The 26,752-nt window shown below is 38.5% G+C and overlaps 1 protein-coding gene across 2 annotated transcripts in view; it reads right to left on the minus strand.

Moving 5' to 3' along the window:
- Nucleotides 1–528: 528 nt before the first annotated feature.
- The window catches only part of ALDH1L2 (aldehyde dehydrogenase 1 family member L2), a 65,086-nt gene continuing 38,862 nt past the window's right edge, over nucleotides 529–26,752 (minus strand). Inside the window, exons 16-23 of one of the 2 annotated variants that reach the window (XM_003907077.4) lie at nucleotides 20,169–20,256; nucleotides 19,306–19,399; nucleotides 17,697–17,796; nucleotides 14,762–14,860; nucleotides 12,507–12,672; nucleotides 11,029–11,134; nucleotides 7,252–7,451; nucleotides 529–5,201 (exon numbers count right to left, since the gene is read on the minus strand). In XM_003907077.4, the coding sequence (XP_003907126.2) occupies nucleotides 5,146–5,201; nucleotides 7,252–7,451; nucleotides 11,029–11,134; nucleotides 12,507–12,672; nucleotides 14,762–14,860; nucleotides 17,697–17,796; nucleotides 19,306–19,399; nucleotides 20,169–20,256 (909 nt within the window). In that variant the 3' untranslated portion in view covers nucleotides 529–5,145. Of the gene's footprint in view, nucleotides 5,202–6,385; nucleotides 7,452–11,028; nucleotides 11,135–12,506; nucleotides 12,673–14,761; nucleotides 14,861–17,696; nucleotides 17,797–19,305; nucleotides 19,400–20,168; nucleotides 20,257–26,752 lie in introns of those variants that run through there. The other variant, XM_017946160.2, reaches the window with a different exon arrangement.

The following is a 26,752-nucleotide window of genomic DNA, read 5'->3' on the forward strand; positions in this document are numbered from 1 at the left end:
GGGGACCCATCCTCTTCTGCCCAGAATTTTCCTGTCTCCTGTCCCTATCATTATGATGGGATATGATTCCTGGAACTCCTTTCTCGTGGCCATGAATGGAGCCAGCTCTTGAGGGTAAAGTGAGCACACCACAGATAGCAGATAAGAGCAAAGAACATTATAGAGTCACTGCATCAAATAACCTGTGTACTGCACTATTGCTGGACTCTGTTTTCGGTGGCAAAATAAATTTCCTTATTTTTTTTAAAAAAAGGCTATCACCTTATGAGATACACTTATATTCACTTCACAGCTGAGAAAATTGGCATAGAGATACTAAGTGCATAACTTGTAATACACAATGTTGGCAAAGATTTGGGAAAATTGTCAGTGGGATTATTGATTCAGGAATTCCACTTCCAGGTATTTGTTCTAATTACATAAGTATGACTTTGGTCATAAATTTTATATAAGATTTTTTGTGACATTTAAAATAGCAAAAAGCAAATCTAAATGTCTGACAATAGAGAATATGTTGAATTAAAGCCATTGAAATATGCAGAATTGTGTTTATTGACATAGAAAGATGCTGATGATATATTGTTAATTGAAAAAGCAGGTAACAATATTATGTTAATTTTGTAAAAAAAAAGTACACATATTCGTAGAAAAAGTTTGAAACAATCTCAGATATCATCTGTAGGCTATTTCTGTTTGGAAATAACCATAGATTTTTGGGTTGACTCAACAAATTATGGTTGAGTCAGTCTTACTTTCCTATTTTATAAAATTTGTTTTACATAATTGGGTATTTAATCATTTTAAAAATCAGGCATCATTTGTATAATATAATAATTTAATCCCCCTTATCTCTCATGTCTCATGCCTTATCCATCATCCCTCATGCCCTACTCTTAGCGCAGATTTTCCTTGACAGCTTTATTTTCTTGGAGGGCAGGTATGGGGAACCAAATTTGGTTCCTTACCCTAGCTCTAGCCACTTCCACAAAAGATTTTACAGATAATGTCCATTTTGCTTATTTTTTTTTTTAAGTTTAATTCTTAATATGTGCCCACAGCTCACTACCCAGGCCCTGATTTAGGCATTAGGAATAAAAACTATCTCAACTTAGTTAAAACCACCAGATTCATTGCTTGAAAACCTGTTCTGCCACTTAATAGCTGTGTGATTTCAGCAGGTTACTTAACCTCTCCATTGGAAAGCAAACATTTATTGAGCTCCTGTTACATATTAGGACTGGAGATACAATATTAAACAAAACAAGTACCTGTTCATGAAACTCACATTCTAATGGGAAAAGATCATTGATTAACATACAATAGGTAGTGATAAGTGCTATGAAAATAATGCACTTAGAATAAAGAATGACAGCGATGGGGTATGAATGTGAGAGCATATGGCCTATTTTAGACAGCGTAGTCAGGGAATGTGTCTCTAATCAGATGATATTTGAGGAGAGACCTGCAGGAAGTGAGCCAGCCAGCCATGAGGTTGTGTATGGGCAAGAGTTGCAGGATGAGGCAGTGGTATGCTGGTGCTGGCTTGCATTTGTTCTGATGGCATGCATCTCTTCCCAAACTCTGTGTTCAGTGAAGGCAAATTAGTAGCTCAAAAGTAGCCTTGATGAGAGTATTTACACACAGATACCTGCAAATGCTACAATTTAGGGTTGTCTCCCCTGCCCCTGAGAACTACTTGTTAAATATTCTACCAGCACACCCCTGGGAAGAAGAACAGTAAGGACGGAGGCCCCGAGGCAGTAGCAGGCTTGTTCTGTTGAGGAAGTCAAGGCAGTCAGGATGGTGGAACAGAATGAGAGGGAAATTGACAGGAGATGAGGTCAGAGGTAGCCAGGAGCAAGATCGGTAGGCAAGGTAAATACGCTGGACTTTGGTCTACGTGAAATGGGGGCCATTGAAAGGTTTTAAACAGAGGAGTGACACTGTCTGACTTAAGCTTTGAACAGGACCACACAAGAGAGGACTCCAGAAGACCAGTTGGGAGACTTGAGCAGAATTGTAGGAAAGAGGTAATGGGCTGGGCACAGTGGTTCATGCCTGTAATCTCAGCACTTTGAGAGGCTAAGGCAGATAGATCACTTGAGGTCAGGAGTTCGAGACCAGCCTAGCCAACATGGCGAAACCCCATCTCTACTTAGCCAGGCGTAGTGGCACATGCCTGTAATCCCATCTACTTGGAAGGCTAAGGCATGAGAATCGCTTGAACCCAAGAGGCAGAGGTTGCAGTGAGCCAAGATTGCACCACCGCACTGCAGCCTGGGCAACAAGAGCAAAACTCCGTCTCAAAAAAAAAAAAAAAAAAGAGGTAATGATGGCTTTGGGGTAGAGGTAGTAAGAAAAGCACCTCGATTTCTTCATTTTTTTCAGACATTGTCAGCTTTAAAACATGCTTAGCCTAAGGTCTTGCACACAGGAGGCCCTCAATAAATGGTAGCTGTTGTATTATTATTGACAGAAGGCCCATCCTGGAGTGGGGGAGGGTTGCTCATATCTAATTAGGAAGGCAAGTAATTTTAGTACAAGTGATAAGTGCTATGTTTGAGGAAAGTGGGAGCATTAAGGAGAGACAATTAGCCCAGCTAGGGGTAGGAATATCCAGGAAGGGTGTTAGAGCAAAAGGGGACAGCTTTAGCAAAGGCATGGGGATGGGGAATTAGAAGGAAAATGGAACTGCTTAAAGCATCCACACCTCACGATTCAGGTGATAATAAGATCACAGCTTCATCCTTAGCATTATTAGCAAAATAATCTGTGATCTGAAGCAACAGTGATGATTTTATTACTCTGTGTGTTAAGTAAATCACCCAGCAGGCTGGGGATCGTGATGTTCCAATTCCAGCTGACTTGGTAACTTTATGTATTACACAGAGCCTTTGATTCTGATCAGCCAGATCTAAAAATGTAAGCTGGTAAGAAATGTTTAAAACTTGCTATGGAGAAAGGAATTCTTAATCTGGGGCCCAAGCATGGCCTTTGGGAGGTCTGTGAACCCCTTGAAGATATTTGCAGAATTCTGTGCGTGCACATGAATTTGGGGGTAGAAGCGGGACACAGGGAGTGTGTGTCGTAGCTTTTATCAGATTCCCAAAAGACTTTTGCAGCCCAGAGAATATTTAAAACACCGCTACTGAGATGAACATTAGAGGGTAAAGTAAAATCAGTCTAGAAGAACAGGCATGTTTTTGTTTGCCATTCCATCCATCATTAAAATAATTTGATTAAATCATATTCTAAATCACATGAAATCAGTTAAAACATTTCACTTAAAAGTGATTACTTATAAAAAGGCTTTTGTCACTTTTATTCAAATATGAACTGTCATTTTGGCCCCAGTGAATATTCATTCCAACTTAAAATTTCAGCTGTGCCAAACTCTGGGATGGTAAATGAGCTATAGTATAATCAAAAGTGCTTCCAGGCCAAATTCGCTCTATTTATCATGCTGGAATCAAACCTGCTATTCTTCCTTTTGAAAATGTTCTCTGCCTCTGATTTTGTTGTTTAGTTTTTATTGATTCTCTAATCTCCTCATGTTATTCTGCCAAGTCTCCAAAATGACAAATATTCCCTAAGGGCTTCTTCAAAGCCAAAGAAAAAGGAATGTTGACTGAAATTTTATTTTTAAAGGAGGATTAATAGAATTTAACTTTCCGGCTATCTTCTGGAGACTCCTGTGATTCAGAAATTTGCCACCTTCTAGTCACACATAGATGGTGAAAACTTACTCACCTGACTACTTCTGTCTGCCAACGGGAAATGGGCTGTTAATAGTTTCCATTTCTTCAACGCTATGATCCAAACGCATTGTTAAGTGCATTATGTATATTATCTCACTGATTCCTTGCAACGCCTACTGAGATAGAGATTTGATTCTCATTGTATAGATACTCAACCTAGGCTCTGAGATATTAGATTACTGTCTTGCCCAAGATCACACAGCCAGTGAGCAGCAGAACCAATAGGTGGAAAAATGGAAAGTAAGATGTCCCATGAAGGACAAGCAAGTTGCCCAAAGAAAAGCACCCCTTTTCCTTGTACTATTGCCATTTTTCATTATGTGGCATTTTTCAGTGCTGCTGTATCAGGCATTGTGTCAGAACAATGGATGAGAAAAATAGGAATTGATGATTGAAAAGAGTTGTGGGAAATGAATTCATCTAGTTAATTAAACTATCTCAATATCTTTTAAGAATAATGACGGAGGAAATCAGAGTTAAATTTGAGTACTTACCATGAGCAAAGCAGTAATGTGAGGTGCTTTACTTACATTACTGCAAGGAATTCTCCTATTAAGGGTCCTGAGGAAGGCATTTACTATCTCTGTTTTACCCATAGGGAAACGGAGGCTCAGAGGAGTTGCAACAGTTTCCCAAAGTCACACAGATAGTAAGATGGTATGATACAAACCAGGATCTGCCTTCAAAGGCTGTTTACTTCCTACTATACCATACGTAAAATTCACTTCAAAAGCTATTTACTAAAATTTATGTGGGGGCAGCCATCATGTCATTAAATTCTGTATACTCCTCAGAACATAATATAGTACCTTGTACGTAGTAGGCACTCAAGATAATGTTTCTAGGTTAATCACCCATCACAGTGGGTTAAAATAAAATGGAACATCAAAGGCACAAAGATGTATCTTATTTCCAAATACTAAAAAAGAACTACCTTCACATTCCTTACAAGTTACACTGTTCCTTAGAAGCAAATTTATAGAAAATCTTTTTAATAACCCCCTATGTATAGTTCAGAGGTTAAAAACCTGTACATATTATACAAAGTTTCCAGTAAATGCACTTTGTGTATTATACTGCATGGTACTGACATCTTCAAGATGGAAACCATGAATAGATTCGTCTAGGTAGGGGAAAAGCAGCTTGGTATTTTAGAAATGCGTATGATATACAACAGTGAAAACCCAACAACTGCAAATCACTGGACGGTGTATTAGAAATAGGCACGTGTGTAAATGTTTTAGCAGGGCCTGACCCTCTTCATGGTTCATCTGTGTATTTTTTGGTTTGTGGCTGACACCTCCTGCCTCAGCACACCCAATCTTCTTAAGTGTGTCCCGAGTTGAAAAGGGCTGTCTGTCAAGGCTTTCCTGATGATGGTGTTGCTCTAATATTCCAGCGTCACCGTCTTGGTTTTGAGATACTCATTTAGAGCTTCCTCACCTAGGGCAGAGAAAAGCAGTTGACAAACCACACTCAAAGGCAGACATGTGATGTCTTCGGACCTTCAGACATAGGTGTACGCAGGTGTACAGGTCACTAAGTAAATGGAATGTGGCCTAAGCCAGTGCTTCTCACACTTTGAAGTTCATACTAACCATCTGAACACTTTGTTAAGCTGCAGATCCTGATCTGATTAAATCTGGTGTGGGTCCAGAGGTTATGTGTTTCTAACCATTCCCTGATGATGCTGACGCTAGTGGTCCATGGACCACACTTTGAATAGTAACAGCCCAGACCAGCTACCAGGCTTTCTAAGGAGCGGAGAGTGTTGTATGGTCAGCTTCAAACCAAAACCCTTCTCTTTTATTTCCCTACTTGATGACAGACTCTGCCTTTTTGTCCATTTAAGCTAAACAAGTAACCAGGATACTGTCCTCTAGATTATATTTATTAAAGCAGAACTGAGCACAGGAAAGTTTGAGATCATTTGGTTTAATCTTATTTTAAAGATAAGGAAAATTCAGTTTATATTGTTTGTTAGAAACACAGGGGAACCTGTCTAGGCAAAAAATAAATAGGTCTCCCTTTCTTTGACTCTTTCTATTTTGAGCTATACTGTCATCAATCTCTACAATGGTTAAAGGGCAGTGAATACCATGGGGAAACTAATGAGTACATGATTCTGGAAGTTGAGCAAAAATAAGGGCTGTCAACTTTGTCCCCACATTAGAATCACTCAGGGAGCTTTTAAGACTCCTGACCCCAGGTCTCACCCTAGACCAATTAGATCAGTATCTCTGTATTTTTTGAAGCTCCCAGGTGATTTGAATCCACTGTGCAGCTAAGGTTGACAACCACTGGGCTAAGGGGTTTTAAAGTCGGGGAGGAAGAAACTATTAGAAAAACTGTAGTATTTTATAGTAAAACAGACCTGAAGCTGGTCGAATACACTCTCTCAAAAGACGGGTGAAACAAGGATGCCTCACTTTCTAATGATAAGTTCCCTAAGAAAGTCTCCCACCGTGATTTGAATTCAGGCATGAAAACCAGATGAAAGACATGGAAAAGCGGGGGAAACAAGCCCTTACCTTCACCCAGTGGAATTTAAAATGAGAACTACTTTTACTGTTGCAAATACATTGCCAAAATAATTAGTAAAGAGAAAATGTAACAAAAAAAACTCCAAATGAACTAAACTTATATTTGCAGACTGTCATTTCAGTAAATCACAAACATTTCAGTTTTTGAAACAACACAGCAGACTGAGGGTATAAGAGATGCGCTCTACAGCCAGACTGCCCGGCTTTGAATTCTCTCTTGCCAGTGCCTGGCTCTGTGACTTGAGGCAACTCACCCAGCCTCTCTGAGCCCCATTTTCCTGTTCTGTACAATAAGATAATAGTAGTACCTATTCCTCTGAGTTCGTGTGAGAATTGCTTTTGCTTATACAGGCTAAGTGGAATGGGGCCTAGCATGGGTTTGGCACTGAAAGTAAGCTATTGCTTGAAAGGTGTGAGTGTCACTGCTCACAGTGAATTACATTTTGGGCTTTTTACAAACTCTTAAGTCTTATTGCTCAGACTCCCCCGAACCCTGCCAATTGCAGGGTTTTTTCAGTGTTGACTCTGAAAGCCTGCCAAGAAGCTCCAAGACAGGATTTATTCTTGGAGCTCGCTGGTTATTGCTCCCCACCCATTTGCCTCTCTTGGTTCCATTTAGTCTCGTGACAGCTAACCCGAGTTCATGCCAAATGTCAGATTAAACACCAAATATATTTCAGCTAAAGTATATTGTTGCAATTTCTTTTTCCTTTCAAACATTACTCTTTTGAAAAGGAGTATCTTTCCACACTATGCGTGCGCTTTTCTGTGTGTATGGTATATTCAATAGAAATGTTTAGTATTTTAAAAAACGAGTGCCCTTCTAAACCCAGATCTAACTGCCATGTAGGAAATGCCTCTCAAAATCATACACGAGTCATGAAACATAGAGCAGATTTTTCTGTGATGTGACAACAAAGGGAATGTGAAGCAGAAAAGTAAAGCCATACCTAAGTCTTTTCCAAAGCCAGATTGTTTAACTCCGCCGAATGGGGCTGCCACATCTGTCTTGTTGTATGTGTTAATAAAAACAGTTCCTGCTTCTAGTTTTTCACTCACATACATAGCTTTGTTTATGTCTCTTGTAAAAACCCCTGAGGCCAAACCATACTCTGTATTATTTGCTCGCTGCAACACTCCATCGATGTCCCTGTGTTTTTAGGAAGACATAAAACTCCGTTAAATGTAAAGTAAAAGATTCATTTTACGTTCTGAAAATTTTCCCATCTATGCTAGAAACAGGAAAACATTACTGCCATCTGCTTAAATGATTTTTTGTTGTTGTTGTCACTGTTGTTGTTTTTTAGAGACCAGATATTGTTCTGTCACCTAGGCTGCAGTGCAGTGGCACAATCATCGCTCACTGCAGCCTCCATCTCCTTGGGCTCAAATGATCCTCCCACCTCAGCCTCCCAAGTAGCGGGGACTACAGGCATGTGCCACCATGCCCAGCTAATTAAAAAAAAAATTTTTTTTTGTTTTTTAGAGACAGCATCTCCCTGTGTTGCCCAGGCTGATCTCAAACTCCTGGCCTCAAACTGTCTCCCAACCTTGCCCTTGCAAAGTGTTGGGATTATAGGCATAAGCTACTGTGCCCAGCCTGATTAAATTTTTATAAATGAAAAATATCAGGCTCACACCAAAAGAAAGTCCCCCAAAATATTACAAGTCTAGTATTACATTTTTCATATATATCATGCAACACCTTTTAAAATCTGACCCAAAGTCATATATTCAATCTTCTTCAATGGTTCTCATTCATGATCTCCCACTCCCTCCCCTCTCCCATGAATCCCACTTCTAGATGGATTTTCAGAGTGTCCTCCCTATTTCCTTCCATCTCTTCCAACTTTGCACACAAAGTTCAAGCCTCCTTCAGTGCCTGAAGCCGTTTCAGATCCCACCAATGCCACTGTCGAGGTGGGAGAGGAGGGTGGTTCTGTGAGAGGGCCCTGCAGCCAGACTGCCTGGTGACCTTGGGTAAATGACTTCATCTCCCCATGCCTTCATTTATTATTGTGAAAAATGGAAATAATAATAAAAGGACTTATCTAGTTGTCATGAGGATGAAATGAACAAATCATGCCTGGAACACAATAAATGTTAAATAAAAGCCAGCTACCATCAGGTAGTACATATATTTCCAAACTTAATATTTTGGTAGAACTAACTATATAGTGCTGACTTAACTCTTCCTGTAGGTAATGGTTCGCCATCCATAAATTGGAAGATAAAAGCTCCCTGAGGGCAGGAATAACTTCATGTCTCATATACCTCTTTATGCTATGGTGTTGCATCGTCGAATGAGAGTGAATGGGATTACATGTGCTTATTCAACAAAATAGGTCCCGTGATTTCCCCGCCTTTTGACTTACTTTGTATACACATCCAAGTAGGTGAAAACATGAACCTACTCTTTTCTCAGTTGAGTCAAGTTCTAATGTGCCATCATAGCGTATGTCCCCTTCTTCTAGCATGATCCTAATGCTTAAAAACACACACATTTTCTACCACATGGCCAGCAAATACAAGCCAGGTTGTTGTTGTTGTTTTTCTTTTTGAGATGGAGTCTCACTCTGTCGCCCAGGCTGGAGGGCAGTGGCGCGATCTGAGCTCACTGCAACCTTTGCCTCGCAGGTTCAAGCAATTCTCCTGCCTCAGCCTCCCAAGTAGCTGAGATTACAGGTGCATGCCACCACACCCAGCTAATTTTTGTATTTTTAGTAGAGATGGGGTTCCACCATGTTGGCCAGGCTGGTCTCGAACTCCTGACCTCAAGTGATCCACCCGCCTCGGCCTTCCAAAGTGCTGGGATTACAGGCATGAGCCATTGCGCCTGGCCAAGCCAGGTATTTCATCTGGTGCTCCAGCAACGACACAGGATCTGTTCCAAAACTGGAGGAAAAAATTGTGCTGAATTTATTGAGACAGCACAGGTCTCAGTGTAGTGCCTTATGAAGGGCTTTTCAAAGGCATCTTGACTATTCAAAATTTTAAACTTGCACAAGAAATCTGGAACCTAACCTGGAGTGAACTTGGACTCTGCTAAAACTCTCACACTTCCTGATGCATAGGGACCCAAATATTTATAGAATGGACTGGAGGGAGAAAGATGGTTTTATGCCATTTCTCATTGAGGACCATCAGGATATCACTATAGCTCCATAGTACATTGTTTACGTCTACAGCAATGACAAGCATATATTGATAGCAGCAGCAACAGCAAATACTTGACTTAGTAATACTCAGAATGACCTAAGGAGGTAGACATTGTTACCAAACCATACTCTGTATTATTTGCTTGCTGCCACACTCCATCGATGTCCCTATGTTTTTAGGAAGACATAAAAATTCATTAAATGTAAAACAAAAGCTTCATGTTCTGAAAATGTTCCCATCTACGCTAGAAACAGGAAAACATTACTGCCATCTGCTTAAATTTTTTTTTTTTTTTTTTTAGAGACCAGGTATTGCTCTGTTGCAGTGCAGTGGCACAATCATAGCTCACTGCAGCCTCCATCTCCTTGGGCCCAAGTGATCCTCCCACCTCAGCCTCCCAAGTAGCTGGGACTACAGGCACATGCCACCATGCCCAGCTGATTTTTTAAAAGAATTTTTGTAGAGACAGGGTCTCCCTGTGTTGCCCAGGCTGATCTCAAACTCCTGGCCTCAAACTATCCCCCGACCTTGGCCTTGCAAAGTGTTGGGATTATAGGAGTGAAGTGCAGAGTGGTTAAGTAACTGGCCCAAGCTCAGAGAGGTAGCGAGGGGAGAGGAGGCAGAATTGTCCTCTGACCCACTGCACCATCCTGCCTCTGACCCTCTGTGGACTAACTGTCATCTCTGTCTGTCTCCCCTGTTAGATAATAAACTCCTTAAGGACAGGGGTTGTGACTTAGCCATGTTACAGGAGATTCCCTCAAACCTGACTTCTATTGTCTGCACGTTTAGCACCAACACCATGGGAGAACGTATAATGAGAAATGGGATAGTATGCATCCTTGGATGGATATATCCAAGGGTACTCACTACACCTTATAGTCCCCTGAAGTCTTTTATACTGTATCTATCAAAGACTGAGAAAGTCATTCTTTATTTTTTTTCAAGTTCTCATTGGCTGAAATAAATCTAAAGCCATTCTGAAGAATTTTGTGCGGTATACCATGAGACCCCATAAAGTATTGTTTTATGAGCTCAGTTACCACTTGGTCCTCTTCGATAAGCTGAACTCTTTGCAAAGTTTCATGTAGTATCACAAACCAGCATGCCATTTACTGTTGGTTATATGATGGTTGTGAATATTTCCATGAAAAGTTGAGTATCAAGCTTTGGGGGGCAATATCCCCTATAATAACAGCACTCTTTCTCTGGGGAAATAAGATTTCACAGATGCCACCGACCATAGGAACGTAAATGTGAAAACCAGTTTTGTTATTTCTCAGTTATTTACTTTGTTCCACAGACACCTCAAATGTCGAGTGCAGAGAAACCAAAATTTAATCAGCTAAAAGCCCATTATGTTGGCCATTAATTGAAGCTGGAAAGCAAAAATATACTATGATCTATGATGTTAGCGAAAGCATAACTTCTAATTATTTAAGTTAATTATTATTATGGTAGAAAATTACATGTTCATTAATTTTATGCTGTGTATATAGCACAATGGCAAAGGGGAAAAATGACTTATCTAGTCAAAACCTAAGTTAAATTGTGTCTGAAGAACCTACCCATTTTGGAATTTAGAAATGACCATAATAGGCCCAAAGGATTCCTCTTTGGCAAGGTACATGTGGTCTTCCACATCTGTGAACACGGTCGGCTCCATGAAAAAGCCTTTTTGGAAAAAACAAAGAAAAAAATGTCAACTATAGGTTAAGTCATTTTCAATTAATAGTCCTCTCACTTAATTACATTATAATTTTTTCTTTCCCTCTGGCTCAGTAAAACCAAGAAGAGTTGCATTTCTCTATTTGGTGTTGGCATGCCCAGGTTCTTATTTTTTAATGTCTTTATTATGAAAATGTCAAACCTATGTAAAAGTAGAGAAAACAGTATAATGAAGGGTAAAATATCCATATTTTGCTCTATTTATCTTTTCCTTATTGAAATATTTTAAAGCAAATTCCAGATATCATCATTTTAACACCTCAGTATTTCAGTACAAATCTGTAAAAAGTAAGGATATTTTCTTATATAACCTTACATGTTTTGTTAAGCATAACAGTGTCATGCTTAACAAAAGTAGTAAGTATTCTTTATTCAGAATTTATATTTTAATTTCCTTAATGTCTAGAAATGAGCTTTTTTGCAGTTGGTTTGTTTGATTTAGGATTCAAATTCTTCTATACATTGTATTTGGTGTTTAGATTTCTTAAGGATCTTTTACTCTAAAACATTTCCCCATTTTGTCCTGCCTTTATTTTTTATTCCATCATCATGTTAAAGAGACGGTCAGTGGTTCTATACATTATCTTTCTTCCTGGATTTATCATTGCTTCCTTTGGGTGATATTTGTTTCTCTATCTCTTGTATTGCTTTTTTTTCCCCAGTGATTTTTATTGTGGTAAAATACACATAACATAAAATTTACCATTGTAACCATCTTTAAGTGTATGGCTCAGTGTTATGAAATTCATAATATGCAACCTTCCCCACCATCTATTTTCATAACTATTTTCAGCTTATAAAACTGAAACTCTATACCCACTAAAAAATAACTTCCTGTTCCTTCCTCCCTGCCTACTGCAGTTCTTATGAATAGAAAGATTGGCCTAAAGGTATAATTAGATTCAGCTTAAGCTTTTTTGGCAGGAACACTTCATAGGTGATACTGTGTGTTACACATTTCATTCCATCAGGAGACACGTATTATCCAGTTGTCTCTCCTTTTGTTTTATTTTATTTTGTTTTGTTTTGTTTTGTTTTGTTTGAGAGAGTCTCACTCTGTTGCCCAGGTTGGAGTGCAGTGGCTTGATCTCAGCTCACTGCAGCCTCCTCAGCTCACTTTAACCTGCCTCCTTGGTTAAAGTGATTCTTGTGCCTCAGCCTCTCCAGTAGCTGGGATTACAGGTGCGTGCCACCACACTGGGCTAAATTTTGGTAGAGATGGAGTTTCACCATGTTGCCAGGCTGGTCTTAAACTGTCGCTGTCCATTCCAACTGAAGAAGGCGGGCACCCAGTAAACCCCCACAGAGGTGATCTTACCTGGCCTTTGGACTTGTCTTCCTCCATACACCAAAGTGGCCCCCTCTTTCACTCCAGTTTCACAGTACTGCAGCAGCTTTTCCAGATGGGCCTTATGATTTTGGGGCCCGTGATCAGTGGATCTGTCAAGTGGATCACCAATTTTCATCTTTTTAATTTCTTCTACCTGTATGTTACCAGTCCATAAAAACACAATTCACTGTTAATAACAATAATAATGGAGTTTCTACCATGTGGTAGGTGTTGTGCTAAGGTGTTTATAGATGTATTGTCATTTAGTCTTTACAGTAGCACTAGAGGTAGTGGTTGTTTTGTTTTGTTTTTTTCCCTTTATGGAAACGGAGTCTTACTCACTCTGTCGTCCATACTGGATCCCAGTGGCATGGCATGGCTCACTGCAACCTCGAACTTCTAAGCTCAAGTGATTCTCCCACCTCAGCCTCTCAGAAGAAGAAACTGAGGCCTAGAGGGGATAAATTTACCTCAGCCTCTCAGAAGAAGAAACTGAGGCCTAGAGGGGATAAATTTACCTCAGCCTCTCAGAAGAAGAAACTGAGGCCTAGAGGGGATAAATAAGTGACCACACCACTACATACTGTAGACTTTTTTCCACTTGAAATCCCAAGTCCTTAGCCACTACCTACTAGCACAATATAAGCTACATATACTATATGAAAATTATCCTAAATGTTAATCCATTAAGAATAGCAAACTGATGTTCCGAAATATTTATTAATATCACATACTTACACTCTTCATGGCAAAGGAATTTCTAAAATGGTCACATTGTTATCTTTTTTTTTTCCTCCTCAAATGTGGTAGACTGCCCTTGTAAAATTCTCATGGTATAGCCATGCCAGATGACTCACTGGAATGCTCTGATGAAAAACAATCTTTGCTGCACAATGTTCATCACTGACATGTCTTTGTAATTACCTCTTGCACTCCTCAGTTGTCTTAACCTACTTCTACATCTTCTAATGTTAAGTCCAATTCTGGTAAGAAGAATGGGAGTTATCATGACCCAGCAGGTCCATGACTTTGAATTTAGGCCTGGCCATAATCTCTTAGTGTGTTCCCCAGGGTTCTGCGCTGGATGAGAAGTTCTGAGTGGCCAGGGACCATGTCTGCCTTGTTCACCTTTATATTCCCAGCATGCAGTGTTTGGTACCAAGTAAGTGCTTGAGAAATGCTGCTGAAGAATGAATACGAACAGCCTGTTTGTAAAACATGCTTGTTGATGTACTAATACAGCAAGTCCTTGATATTTCTGGTCTCAGTGTTTGAAATTTCAACAAATTGTAGCTGATTGTGAAAGCCCATGACATGTAGCACTGCAGACTTTAGTGAGACACAAAATTAAATTACAATGTGATGTTCAGGAGGCAGCCACTGCCTACCTGACTGCCCTCCATTTGCCTATCTATATGACTTCCTTGTTACTCATTCTCATGAAGAAAGAATATCTTCGTTTTTTTGGTGGGTGGGAGTGTAGGAAATTGGCTCTGGGGAAAAAATCACTGGGTGCTGGTTTTGCAAATATAAGCAAATTCATGATTAATACTACCTTCATAATAACATATTATAGTATAAGTTAGAGTTTATTTTAGCCACATAATTCATCTTAACACTCCTATAGATGACTTTTAGTCCCATGTTTATGGAGTCATGATCAATGTACTGGGGCTGTTTATTTATTTAGCTAGTTATTTTAGTGGAAGGAATTATATGCTATCATGTCAACTGCAATTGGGGATTCGTGGTGTATCTCTCATAGTTTATTTAGAGATTTATAAAAATCTACGAGTGTAACTCTCACACGTGTCAAGGATCTAATATATTACAAATGTAGAGTAAGGTATCATAGCTCTTCAATATACTTTATCAGGTTTTTATATAAACTTCTTTTTTACTATAAAAAAAAGTCATAAGCACATGTGAAAGTAGACACATAATACAGTGAAACCCCATGTACTCATCACCCAGCTTCAACAACTACCAACTTCTGGCCAATTTATTCCCCTACTCATTTCCTGTCCTCCGGGGTTATTTTGAAGCAAATGTCAGACATCATATAATTTAATCTGTAAATATGCCAGTATGTAGCTATTAAAAAAACTAGGGGCTGATTTTTTTAAAACATAACCACAATACTGTTAGCACACCTGAAAATTCATGAACAATCCTAGAAGTATGATTTTTCAAGTAAAAGCAAAATCTCTAAACGACTCAGAGTAAATGTGAAGGTGCCTCACCACTCTTGTCACAAATTCGTCATGGATGGATTCTTCCACAAACAACCGCCCAGCAGCAATACAGTTCTCTCCTTTGTTGAAAAATACTGCTCCCATGCCCTTCAGTGGGAGAAGAGAAAATACTGCTAACATCATTTGAGAAGTCAAGATTCCCATAAAGTTGGACACAGAGGGAATTAGTTGTTTTTGGAAGACAGCAGACAACATAGATAAGTCATAGACAATCCTCTTGGCCTTGTTAGTGATGAGAGATTCTTGGAGATACTCTGTTTTGATTTAGCATGATTTGAGAGATTTTGCTTATCCTTTCCCCCTTTTGGTCCATGAGCTTTTTTAAAAAAATGTATGTGTAACAATAAAGATGTACCATTAGAAACAAATTTTGTGTTAAAAGAAAATCTAGGCCAGGTGTGGTGGCTCACGCTTGTAATCCCAGCACTTTGAGAGGCTGAGGTGGGCAGATTACGAGGTCAGGAGTTCAAGACCAACCTGGCCAACACAGTGAAACCCCATCTCCACTAAAAATACAAAAATTAGCTGGGCGTGGTGGCAGATCCCTGTAATCCCAGCTACTTAGGGGGCTGAGGCAGGAGAACCGCTTGAACCCGGGAGGCAGAGGTTGCAGTGAGCTGAGATCACACCACTGCACTCCAACCTGGGTGACAGAGCTAGATTCCATGTGACATTCCATCTGTGACAGAACATAGATTCACTATGTTGCTGAGGCTGGTCTCAACACCTGGGCTTAAGCAATCCTCCTGCCTTGGCCTAGAAAATCTAGATTATTCTATAAATTTAAATGCAATAACTTGTATATCAAGTTTTGCTTTTAAAAATCTCTACATTAGATTGTATAATCACAATTTTTAAAATTTTTTATTTGTATTTATTTATTCATTTAAGACATTGTCTCTCTCTGTTGCACAGGCTGGAGTGTAGTGGCGTGATCATGGCTCACTGCAGCCTCAACTTCCTGGGCTTAAGTGATCCTCCCATCTCAGTCTCCCTAGTAGCTAGGACCACAGGTGAACACTACGCTGGGCTAATTTTATTTTTTTATAGAGACAGGGTCTTGCCATGTTGCTGGTCCTGAACCCCAAGGCTCAAGTGATCCTTCTACCTCAACCTCCCAAAGTACGAGATTATAGGCATAAGCCACCATGCCCAGCCATAAATCATAAATATTTAGAAAGCTTCTCTAACCCCCTCATGAAAAGAAATACCTACTTTTCAAGGAGAAGTTTGAGAAATCTTTGAAATGAAGGCACTCAAAAATGACAGATTTGGAAGACTGATGCACTTTGTGCATTTTTCCCTTTTTAGAAATCCAGTTTCTAATTCACCTGCAGGAAACCTCCCTGGACTGTATATATTTAAAAAAAAAAAAAAAAAAAAAGGATGTGGCTGGGTGCAATGACTCACACCTGTAATTCCACCCATTTGGGAGGCCAAGGCAGAAGGATCACTTTAGCCCAGGAGTTTAAGACCCACTTGGGCAAGATAGTGAGATCCCATCTCAAAAACAAACAGAGTATAATGAATGCTTTGAAATAACATGCTTTTCCTGTGCATACATTTTATCTGTAAACATTACAAAAACATGTTGACCATCTTGGGTTTGGGGTTCTTAAATGGTTAAAACAGACTCTTTAGGGTTATATATTCCTAACCCAGACATTCAGGGGAGTCCCAACCCCCGATGGCAGTTTGAGTACCCCCAGCCATTATCTGTCACTGAAACCTCCAGACGGTCATTCAGAGCCCCTGGCCGCAGGGGTACTTGGTTCTTCTTCACTCCCAGGCCACTCCATTCTCTTTGGGATGCTTACATGATGAAGTTTGGCTGTGAGTGTGCATTAAAATTACAGTTAGGGGCAATGGGGAACAGAGTCTGCTTAGTGCACAGGCTGGACAGTTGTACAGAACTGGGAAGACTGTAAGTTTCCCCCACAATTACAAGAAAGCTTAGCACAACCCATGCCAAGCATTGACTCATTTTATGCCTGTATCCCAGAGGTGAAGAATGACAACTAGGCCAATGTTTGTTTGTTTTAACCTTTACATTTTATTTAAAATAAGCCTTTATCCTTTGAAATGGTTTAAGACTCACACGGTGTTGCAAAAATAGTGTGAGAGTTCCTTTGTGCCCTTTACCTAGCTTCCCCCATGATAACATCTTATAAAACCATAGTACATTGTTAAAACCAGGAAACTGATGTTGCTAATTACTTGTTAAATATTAAACCCTTTGTTGTGTCTAAAATGCTTACCAGAAGCTCAATGTGCAAAACAGGTAAAAGTAGGACTGTTCAGGTTGATGGGGTGAGATGTTGTAGGGAAAGGAGGGAGAAGCTAGAAGCCCTAATAGAATATCTTTTGAACTTTTCTACATGCCTGCTATGACTTATATCCTGTTTTAAAAACACCTTAGTAGGGGAATTAGAAAGACATTATTTTTAAAAACTAAGTGCTCTGAGTATTCCCAGTTCTAAGCATAAAAACGATGGTTTTAATTTATGACTAGACAAAAACCAAATGTCATTTAAGACCTCTGATAAAGAAAGAAGTGAATTGTGTTTTAGAAGCAAGCACCTATTTTTTTTTTTTTTTTTTTTGAGATGGAGTCTCACTGTGTCGCCCAGGCTGGAGTACAGTGGTATGATCTCAGCTCACTGCAACCTCCACCTCCTGGGTTCAAGAGATTCTCCTGCCTCAGCCTCTTGGGTAGCTGGGACTACAGGTGCCCACCACCATGCCTGGCTAATGTTTTTGCATTTTTATTAGAGACAGGGTTTCACCATGTTGGTCAGGCTCATCTCAAACTCCTGACCTTAAGTGATCCACCTGCCTCGGCCTCCCAAAGTGGTAGGATTATAGGCGTGATCCACCGCACCTGGCCCAGGCACTTATTTACTTGAATCTGACCCTCTCTTACCATTCGCACAGCCTTTTCAAGTTCACAGTCATTAAATATTATAAGTGGAGACTTGCCACCAAGCTCAAGGGAAACTTTCTTCAAGTTGCTCACAGCACAGCTAGAGGAATATAAATGAGAAATGAGCATTTAGTTAACATCTCTCTCACACATGCGCACACACACACACACACACACACACAGACACACTTTTTAAGCTGTAAGTTACCACCTGCCATGGAAAACATATTGAGCCTCAGTAATATTAAGAAACTTATTCAAGGCCAGGCATAGTGACTCACAACTGTAATCCCAGCACTTCAGGAGACCAAGGCAGAAGGGATCCTTTAATGCCAGCAGTGTGAGACCAGCCTGAACAACATGGCAAGACCTCATCTCTATAAAAAACAAGAAAATTAGGCAGCCATGGTGGTGTGCGCCTGTAGTGCCAGCTGCTTGGGAGGCTGAGGCAGGAGGATTGCTTGAGCCCAGGAATTCGAGGCTGCAGTGAGCTATGATCACCACTGCACTCTAGCCTGGGTGACACTGTGAGACCGTATCTCTTAAAAAAAAAGAAAGAACGAAAGGAAAAGGGACAACTTATTCATAGATAAAACATAGAAGGTAGAATGGTGATTACCACTGAAGCTGAGTGATGAGTACATAGAATTCATTTTGCTTTTCTGCTTTCTATATATTAGAAATTTTCCATAATAAAAAATTTTCAATAATATTGTCGTCAAATGATTAGAGATTCTCATAAGTTAATTCAAATTCTTTAGAAATTTTGGTTACATAAAAGGCTGGCAACGAATTAAACCTCTAACCAGACTACTGAAGCATTGGGGGAAAAAATACCAATTTTTAAAAGTATGCTGTTTATTTTTCCTTTCTTACAAAAGTATTTTTATTTAAAACACTTTGAAAAGACCTCCCCCAAAATGCAAACAGAAGAAGAAAATCACAAAATTCTGTTCCATGCCTCAGTGACCATTGTTTTTACCATTTTGATATACTACCTATTTGTGATCTGTCCTACCATAGCTTTTGCCTTAACATAGTTGAGATCATCCAGTATATACAATGTTATACTTTATTTTTATTTCCATTTATTATTTTAACAACAGTTTTCAATGTTATTAAAATTCTCTATGAACGTGACTGCACAGTGTTCCATTACATTGGCATATTTTAACAACTGGTTTATTTTGGACATTTAGATTGCTTACAGTTTAAAAAAATATTGCTTTGGGGGACTCCATTTTATGAATAATCCAAGTTTGTCATATAAAATATATAAATTTCACATGTATGTATCTTTTCGGTTTTTTACCCATACTCTGAAAACAATTTGGGCCACAGCTTTAATATAGAAAGCCTTTTGTGCTGAATTGTTAAAACTACCAGTAGGGTGTAGGATTTCAACATAGCTTTGGTTTTATTAACTCTGGGCTTTAATGCTTTGGAAAGTATTTTATTACTTTCAAATATTTCAGTACTCAGCAGTGATAAGTAGATTTCCCTTCCAAAGTAGATGTAGTTTTCCTCACTCAAAAAGTACCCTGTTTAAACAAAAATTGAAACCTAGTTTAACAGGATCTGCAGTGAATCAACATATTAAAACCAATACCTCTTCATGATCTGTTTGCCAATAGGAGTGGAACCAGTGAAACCAAGTTTGCGGATGTCAGGATGTTCAGACAGACGTTGTCCTGCTATGCCACCTGTAGAATTAGGGAATAAAACATGAATTAAAACATACTCAAGGCCGGGCGCGGTGGCTCACGCCTGTAATCCCAGCACTCTGGGAGGCTAAGGCAGGCGGATCACGAGGTCAGGAGTTCGAGATCAGCCTGACCAACATGGTGAAACCCTGTCACTACTAAAAATACAAAAATTAGCCGGGCATAGTGGCACGCGCCTGTAATCCCAGCTACTCAGGAGGCTGAGGGAGAATCACTTGAACCCAGGAGGTGGAGGTTGTAGTGAGCCAAGATTGCGCCACTGCCCTCCAGCGTGGGCGACAGAGTGAGACTCCATCTCAAAAAACAAAAACATACTCAAATTCTTATAGTGAAGATGGCTTTAAATTCATGAGTATATATTCTAAGGTTTCATCGACACCTTAGTTTTACATTTTCTGTATTAATTGCAGACTGATGAAAATCTAAAATAATACCCTTTATGAAATTATCAGACTCCCAAAATAATGATAGGTAAGCCTTGATTTTTATCTTGAAAATCAAAATGGAACATCTTAGGGTAATTTTACATGATTGTACAACCCCCCTCCCCACTGCCACTCACCCACCACTGTATTTCCATTTTAAGATTTTAGCACATGGTAAGTATATTCATCCTTAACTGTTTGGTAAGTTGTATTTAGTTTTAATACAGTTATAATTCAGGACAAGTCTCTAGTGGTACAACAGTCACTCAGCTCCCCCAGTACCGTTCATTAGTTATAGCACAGTGAGTCATTTAGTGGCTTGCCTGAGCCCGGAATGATGTTGATGACCCCCTTTGGAAAGCCTGCTTTCACAGACAGTTCTGCAAACTTCAAAGCAGTCAAGGGCGTGACCTGAGGAGAAGCAGACAGCAATTACCTTTTTCAGGCTCTAATCTGACCTTTAGCCCAGAACCCAGTTTTCCCTTGATAGCTGCACTAGAGCTTATTTTATTTTTATTGTACATTGTCTTATTTTTCTTATTTTGCCATAATTTCAGACTTACAAAAAGATGCAAAAATAGTACAAGTATTCCTTATATACATTTCCATTCAGATTCCTCAAATGTTAACATTTTACTGCATTTGCTTTATCTTTCTATATATATTTTTCTAAACTATTTTTTAAAGATACTTTTAAGGGGTATCTTTTTCTGAACTGTTTAAGAATACAGTAAAGACATACCCCATACTTGTAAATACTTCTGTGTGCATTTTCTATAAAACCAGAAATTCTTTTACATAACCATAGTACAATTATCAAAATCAGGAGATTAACAACTGATAGAATACATGATTTGCAGACTATATTCAGATTTCACCAATTATCCCAATAATGTCTTACAGCAAAAGAAAATCCAACATCTGCATTACATTTAGTTCTATCTGTAGTCTCCAGTAATCTAGGAGAATTTCTGAGTTTTCTATTTCATTACACTGACATTTTTGAAGAGTACAGGCCAGTTATTTCATACAATGTCTCTTTGTTTGGATTTGTCTGATGTTTTCTCATGATTAGATTCAAGTTATGCACTTTTGGGAACAATACCACTGGAGCGATGCTGGGCTTTTCTCAGGACATCACATCAGGAGGCACGTGCTGTAGAATAGTTCCAATACTGGAAAGTCGATTTCGATTATTTGGCAAATGTGGTCTGCCAACTTTCATCGCTGTAAGTTACTATTTTATACATTGTAGTTAATAAATATTTTGTGGGGAGGTACTCCTCAAATTTTTATCCACTAGTTTTAGTATCCATGGATAATTTCTGGATAATAATCATAAAGTATTATGATGGTTGCCAAATGGTGATTTTCTAATTCCGTCATTCCTTTTACATGTACTTGTTGGCTCTCTAAGTGTTTTCCTTTCTGTTTAATTAATTAGTATCAGTGTGAACACATAGATTTTTACTGTAATCAGCAGGTTGTCATCTTTTACTATTGTTATTGATTTTGATGTTCAGTCGTTCTAGATTTGGCTGAGGCAGTCCCTTTAGTACGGCCCCTTATCATTCTGCCATGCCCCTATTACTCTTCGAGCATTACATTGCTTTCAGGCCCGACAAGATATTTTAGATTCATCTTGATTCTTCCCTACTCCAGCTCCTTCTCCAAGGAGCCCAAGTTTCTTTGAGAGAAGAATGGTATTTTAGAAACCAAGATATCTGGACATTATTGAGGGGTCATCGCTTCTAGGCCCTTGTAGCAGACAGAGCTGGGAAAGAGATGTATGTATACACCACACACACACACATGTAAATATATGTGTGTATCTATCCCACATATGCCTATATCCATTTCTTTATTTAACTATCTAAATACATTAAAACCCATGAGTTTACACTGATACCTTTATCCAATATCTCAGGGTCGATTCTATCCTTCTGCCCTTTTTACATTTGTCATTCTCTTCTCCAAGAAAGAGAGACATGGCTCCCATTATCCACAATTTATTTAATTATTTGCGTAATCCTAAAACATAGAGAAAGTCATTTGAGAATTGTTAAGCCATGTCCCTGTGAAAAAGAAGCCTATTAATTAGAGTTGAATATGTATTTGGGTTTTGTTGTTGTTGTTGTTGGTTTGCGTTGCCTTTATCCTGAGGACATATAGTCCAAAGTTAGTCAAAAGTGACTTGGGTTCATGGTTCCTCACTCTCTTCAATGAGGTCATGTTATTCATTTGAAATATGGCTTAATTTTTTTTGTTTACATTTACTTTTCGGATTTTGGCCCCATCTTTGTTGATTATATTTCTTTTTCTTGTTGTCATTGAATATGGGGAATATGCTTCCAAAAGTCAGGACTATTCAAACGTCCATTCAGAGAATGTCGTTCTCCCACCCTCCTTTCCACCCCATTCATCCCATGTTCTATAGATAATCAATTTCATTAGTCTCTAGTTTATCTTTCCTGTGTTTCCTTTTATTCAAATCAGCAAATACATATTTTCTTATTTTCCCTTCTTTCTCACATAAAAAGTGGCATAATATGGATCTCACCTTAAACATCTATCATAGCAATGCAAATCTCCAAAGCAAAATGAAAGCAATACCTTCATACTCTTAAAAACCAACGTCCATTCAGTCTTAAGTCAGTACTTGGTTAGCTTAGACTCTAAAAATGGGATGTGCAAGAGGATCCATTGAGGTGCGAAAAGAAAATAGTGGAACTTTTATTTATATATTTTAGCTGACAAAGATATGAAATAAATGAACCATAACTAACATTTATTGTATGGCTGGATAACGCTGCTGTCACACAGTCTGAATGAAGGTCATATGGTCATGGGCCACAAAGGTATGGGCAGTGTCCTAGGAAAGAATAGAGGCTCACAAGGCCAAGGGGTAGCAGTGGTTCCTTCCCTTGCTCATTTGCTTTCAGAAGATTGCCCTCTGATGAAGTTTACAGGCCGGATTACATGGTTTCACAGACTATGTTGTTATTTTAAGTAAGTTTGTCTTCATAAAATGGACAAGTGGCCAAAAAATGTGCATAGAAACTGCACAATAAATAATAATGTTAACAAGCAAACAATAAAGAGGCAGGGCTACCACTTTTCCTCCTTCTAGTAACAGGTCCATGACAGTCACATTGTGAGGTTTGTAAAATGTCAATGTAGATTTAACTTGATGAGAAGTTGGCCCAAAATATTTGAAGTTATCAAGACTGTTAAAATAGTGGATTTACATCTAGTATAATTGAAGATGATCTTAGCCCAAGTATATCTGATTATGCCTTGGTATGAAACCATCATAATTAGAAAGATGTTTAAAAACTATCCTGAATTAATTATAATTCTTTTAAAGTAAGAATATAAAGGTTTTAAAATGTCATTTATAAATAAAATAAATGGTTTCATCTCTATCACAGCTCTTTTCATTTCTATTGGTTTTCTTCCATTTGGCTATCCAGTGTCCCTGCAGGATTATAGGTTTGCATAATATATAGGAAAGCCTCTAGTATGGTTCTGGGCAAGTGTAGGTCATTGCTAAATATGAGGTTAATAAAGTCAGAACTTGTCACACCTGGACCAAACCACTCTAGGCCATGAAAATCTGTGCTTTCTTTTGTATGAAGCCAGGAGGGAATCTTTCACACATATAACAAAGCAGACAACTGGTTTAAGAAGAGTCATCTCAATTCAGTCCTCTTGACATTCACATAGAGCCCTAATATTATAAATGCATCACTGCATAATATTATCCAATAAAATAAAAAAGTCCAGCATAACAATGGCACCTTTGGGTCTTTCATTCTCAGGATTTAAATTATCTTCAACTATAAAACTGCCAGTTTTAAACTGCAGATAGAGCCAGACTGTAATTTCCATAGGGACAGAAACTGTGTGTATCTTCATCACTACTACCTGCCTGGCAACTGGTATGCACTCAAAGAATGTTTGTAATTTTTGGACATTATATATACTCATTGCCATTCCTCAGTAATTAGCACTCTCATTGGATACCATTCAGTGGTTCTCCACCCTGGCTGTGCCTTGGAAAAACGTGAAGCTTTTAAGCAATACCAATGTGTGGTCTCCAACTTAGACCAATTAAATCAGATCTCTCCTTTTAAAATGCTGAATGGGGCCCCATCTCTGCCAGTGGGGCCCCATATGAGCATTTTAAAAGGAGAACTTTAGGTGATTGTAATGTACAGCCAGTGTGGAGCCCTACTGGGCTAGATTATCTGTCTCCTCACTTCACTCAACTAGCTTCTTGCTGTTTAATGTGTTGTGCACCCATTAAACAAGAGTGGGAAACAGTAGTCTTGTATAATGCTGGTGAGCTAATACGACCCCCATGGATGGCTTTGTCAATATCTATCACACAAATATATGTATCTTTTAACTGAGGGATTCTGCAATTAGAAACATATCCTATAAATATACTTGCACATGTGCATTATAAGGTTTATAAGGTTATTAACTGTAGCATGGTTTATACAGCAAAAGGAGAGAAAATCTGAATATCCATAATTATGGATTAGTTAAGTAAAATATGTTTTATCTATATGATGGAAACTGCTAAAAAAAAAAGGAAGAATTTTTTTTTTGGTAAGTATATAAAATGCTGCTTTTTGTGTGTGTTTTTAAAAATTTTATTTTATTGTGGTAAGAACATTTAATGTGAGCTCTACTCTCAACAAATTTTGAAGTGTAAAATATAGTAGTATTAACTATAGGTACAATGTTGTACAGAGGACCTCTAGAACTTATTCATCTTACATAATTGAAGTTGTTTTTTTGTTTGTTTCTTTGTTTTTTGAGACAGAGTTTCACTCTTGTTGCCCAGGCTGGAGTGCAATGGTGCGACCTCGGCTCACCGCAACCTCTGCCTCCCAGGTTCAAGCGATTCTCCTGCCTCAGCCTCTGGAGTAGCTGGGATCACAGGTGCCTGCCACCATGCCCAGCTAATTTTTTGTATTTTTTAGTAGAGATGGGGTTTCACCATGTTGGCCAGGCTGGTCTTGAACTCCTGACCTCAAGTGATCCACCTGCCTTGGCCTCCCAAAGTGCTGGGATTGCTGGGCACGGTGGCTCAAGCCTGTAATCCCAGCACTTTGGGAGGCTGAGGCGGGCGGATCATGAGGTCAGGAGATCGAGACCATCCTGGCTAACGCGGTGAAACCCTGTCTCCACTAAAAATACAAAACTTAGCCAGGCGTGGTGGCAGGCGCCTGTAGTCCCAGCTGCTCGGGAGGCTGAGGCAGGAGAATGGCGTGAACCCGGGAGGCAGAGCTTGCAGTGAGCCAAGATCGCGCCACTGCACTCCAGCCTGGGTGACAGAGCGAGACTCTGTCTCAAAAAAAAAAAAAATAGACAAAGTGCTGGGATTACAGGCGTGAGCCACCTCACCTGGCCAGTAATTGAAACTTTATGCCCATTAATTAGCAATATATACATATACACATATATAATATCTATATCTACATATAATAATATATCTCTCTCTACATATACATATAAAACTACATATTCATAAATATACACATATATATGTACAGACTATCTCTGGAATATCTAAGCCACTATAGATAACAATTAATCCCATTGGTTGTCTCTGGGAGGTAAACTGGTTGGCTGGGGAGTAATGATAGAAGGGAGACATTTCACTATCTACCTCTTTGTATCTTTTGAATTTTGAAAACTTTGTATACCTACTTTTTCAAATCGTTTTTAATGATTAAAACAAAATGGCCATGGTCACATGACCATGTAGTTTTGCCAAATGAAACTGTATTTTTTTAAGCTCTGAAAGAAGAAATGAAAGAGTTGAGAGGTAACAAATTATAAACTCTTCTAGAATAAAGACCAAGTTTTCTCCATGAATTATGCACCTCAGAATGCCTACTACATAGTAAAGTTACCTGCATATAACAGAAACCCAATTAAGAAGTTTGTTTTTCTTCTTATTTTGCATAGTGCACTTTATATAGTAAAGTCTCAGCCAGTGTTAACTTGGCTGCCATATTTTTTTCTTAAAAAGCTATTGTAGCATTAAAAGATTTTTTTGAAAACTACCTTAACTATTTCTTAAAAGTATTTTCTTGTTATCCATCTGGATATATATTTATAATTACAGATGTTCTTTTACATGCTTTTCCCTCATCTTCTACATCTTCACTATATATATATAGTGAGCTAATATATATATAATATATATTATATAGTGAGCTAATATATAATACATATAAATATGTTTTATGTAATATATAATATATCATATATAATATATGATATATAATATAATATAGTGAACTAATATAAAATACATATAAATATATATTTTATATATTTAATATATTTTTATATATTTTTTGAGACAGTCTCACTCTGTTATATAATATATAATATATAGTGAACTAATATATATAATACATATTTTTATATATATATATATATATATTTTTTTTTTTTTTTTGAGACAGAGTCTCGCTCTGTTGCCTAGGCTGGAGTGCAATGGCAAGATCTCGGCTCATTGCAACCTCTGCCTTCACAGTATTTTTGACAATTAAATTTGAATACCTGCATAATACCTTTTCTGATATCTCATAATTACTCTAAATAATTCCCTAAATGTTGGGCACTTGGCATTTTGCAAGAATTGAATTGGTTTGTAGAAAGTCAGTGGACTTCACTGATGTGCACCTTGCTTGCTTCTATTATTATGAAAATTTTAAATTGTGGAATCTCCATACAATGTTATTAGGTAGCTATTAAAAATGAGTATTTACTGACATGAAAAGTTGTCCATGATGTATGAGAAAAATGCCATACGATCTCATTTTTGTTTGCTATTTATAAATATATGTAACTCTTTTGAAGTACTGGATGTAAGAAGGAG

Source organism: Papio anubis, chromosome 9 (genome assembly GCF_008728515.1).
Source record: "Papio anubis isolate 15944 chromosome 9, Panubis1.0, whole genome shotgun sequence".
NCBI classification, from domain to species: domain Eukaryota; kingdom Metazoa; phylum Chordata; class Mammalia; order Primates; family Cercopithecidae; genus Papio; species Papio anubis.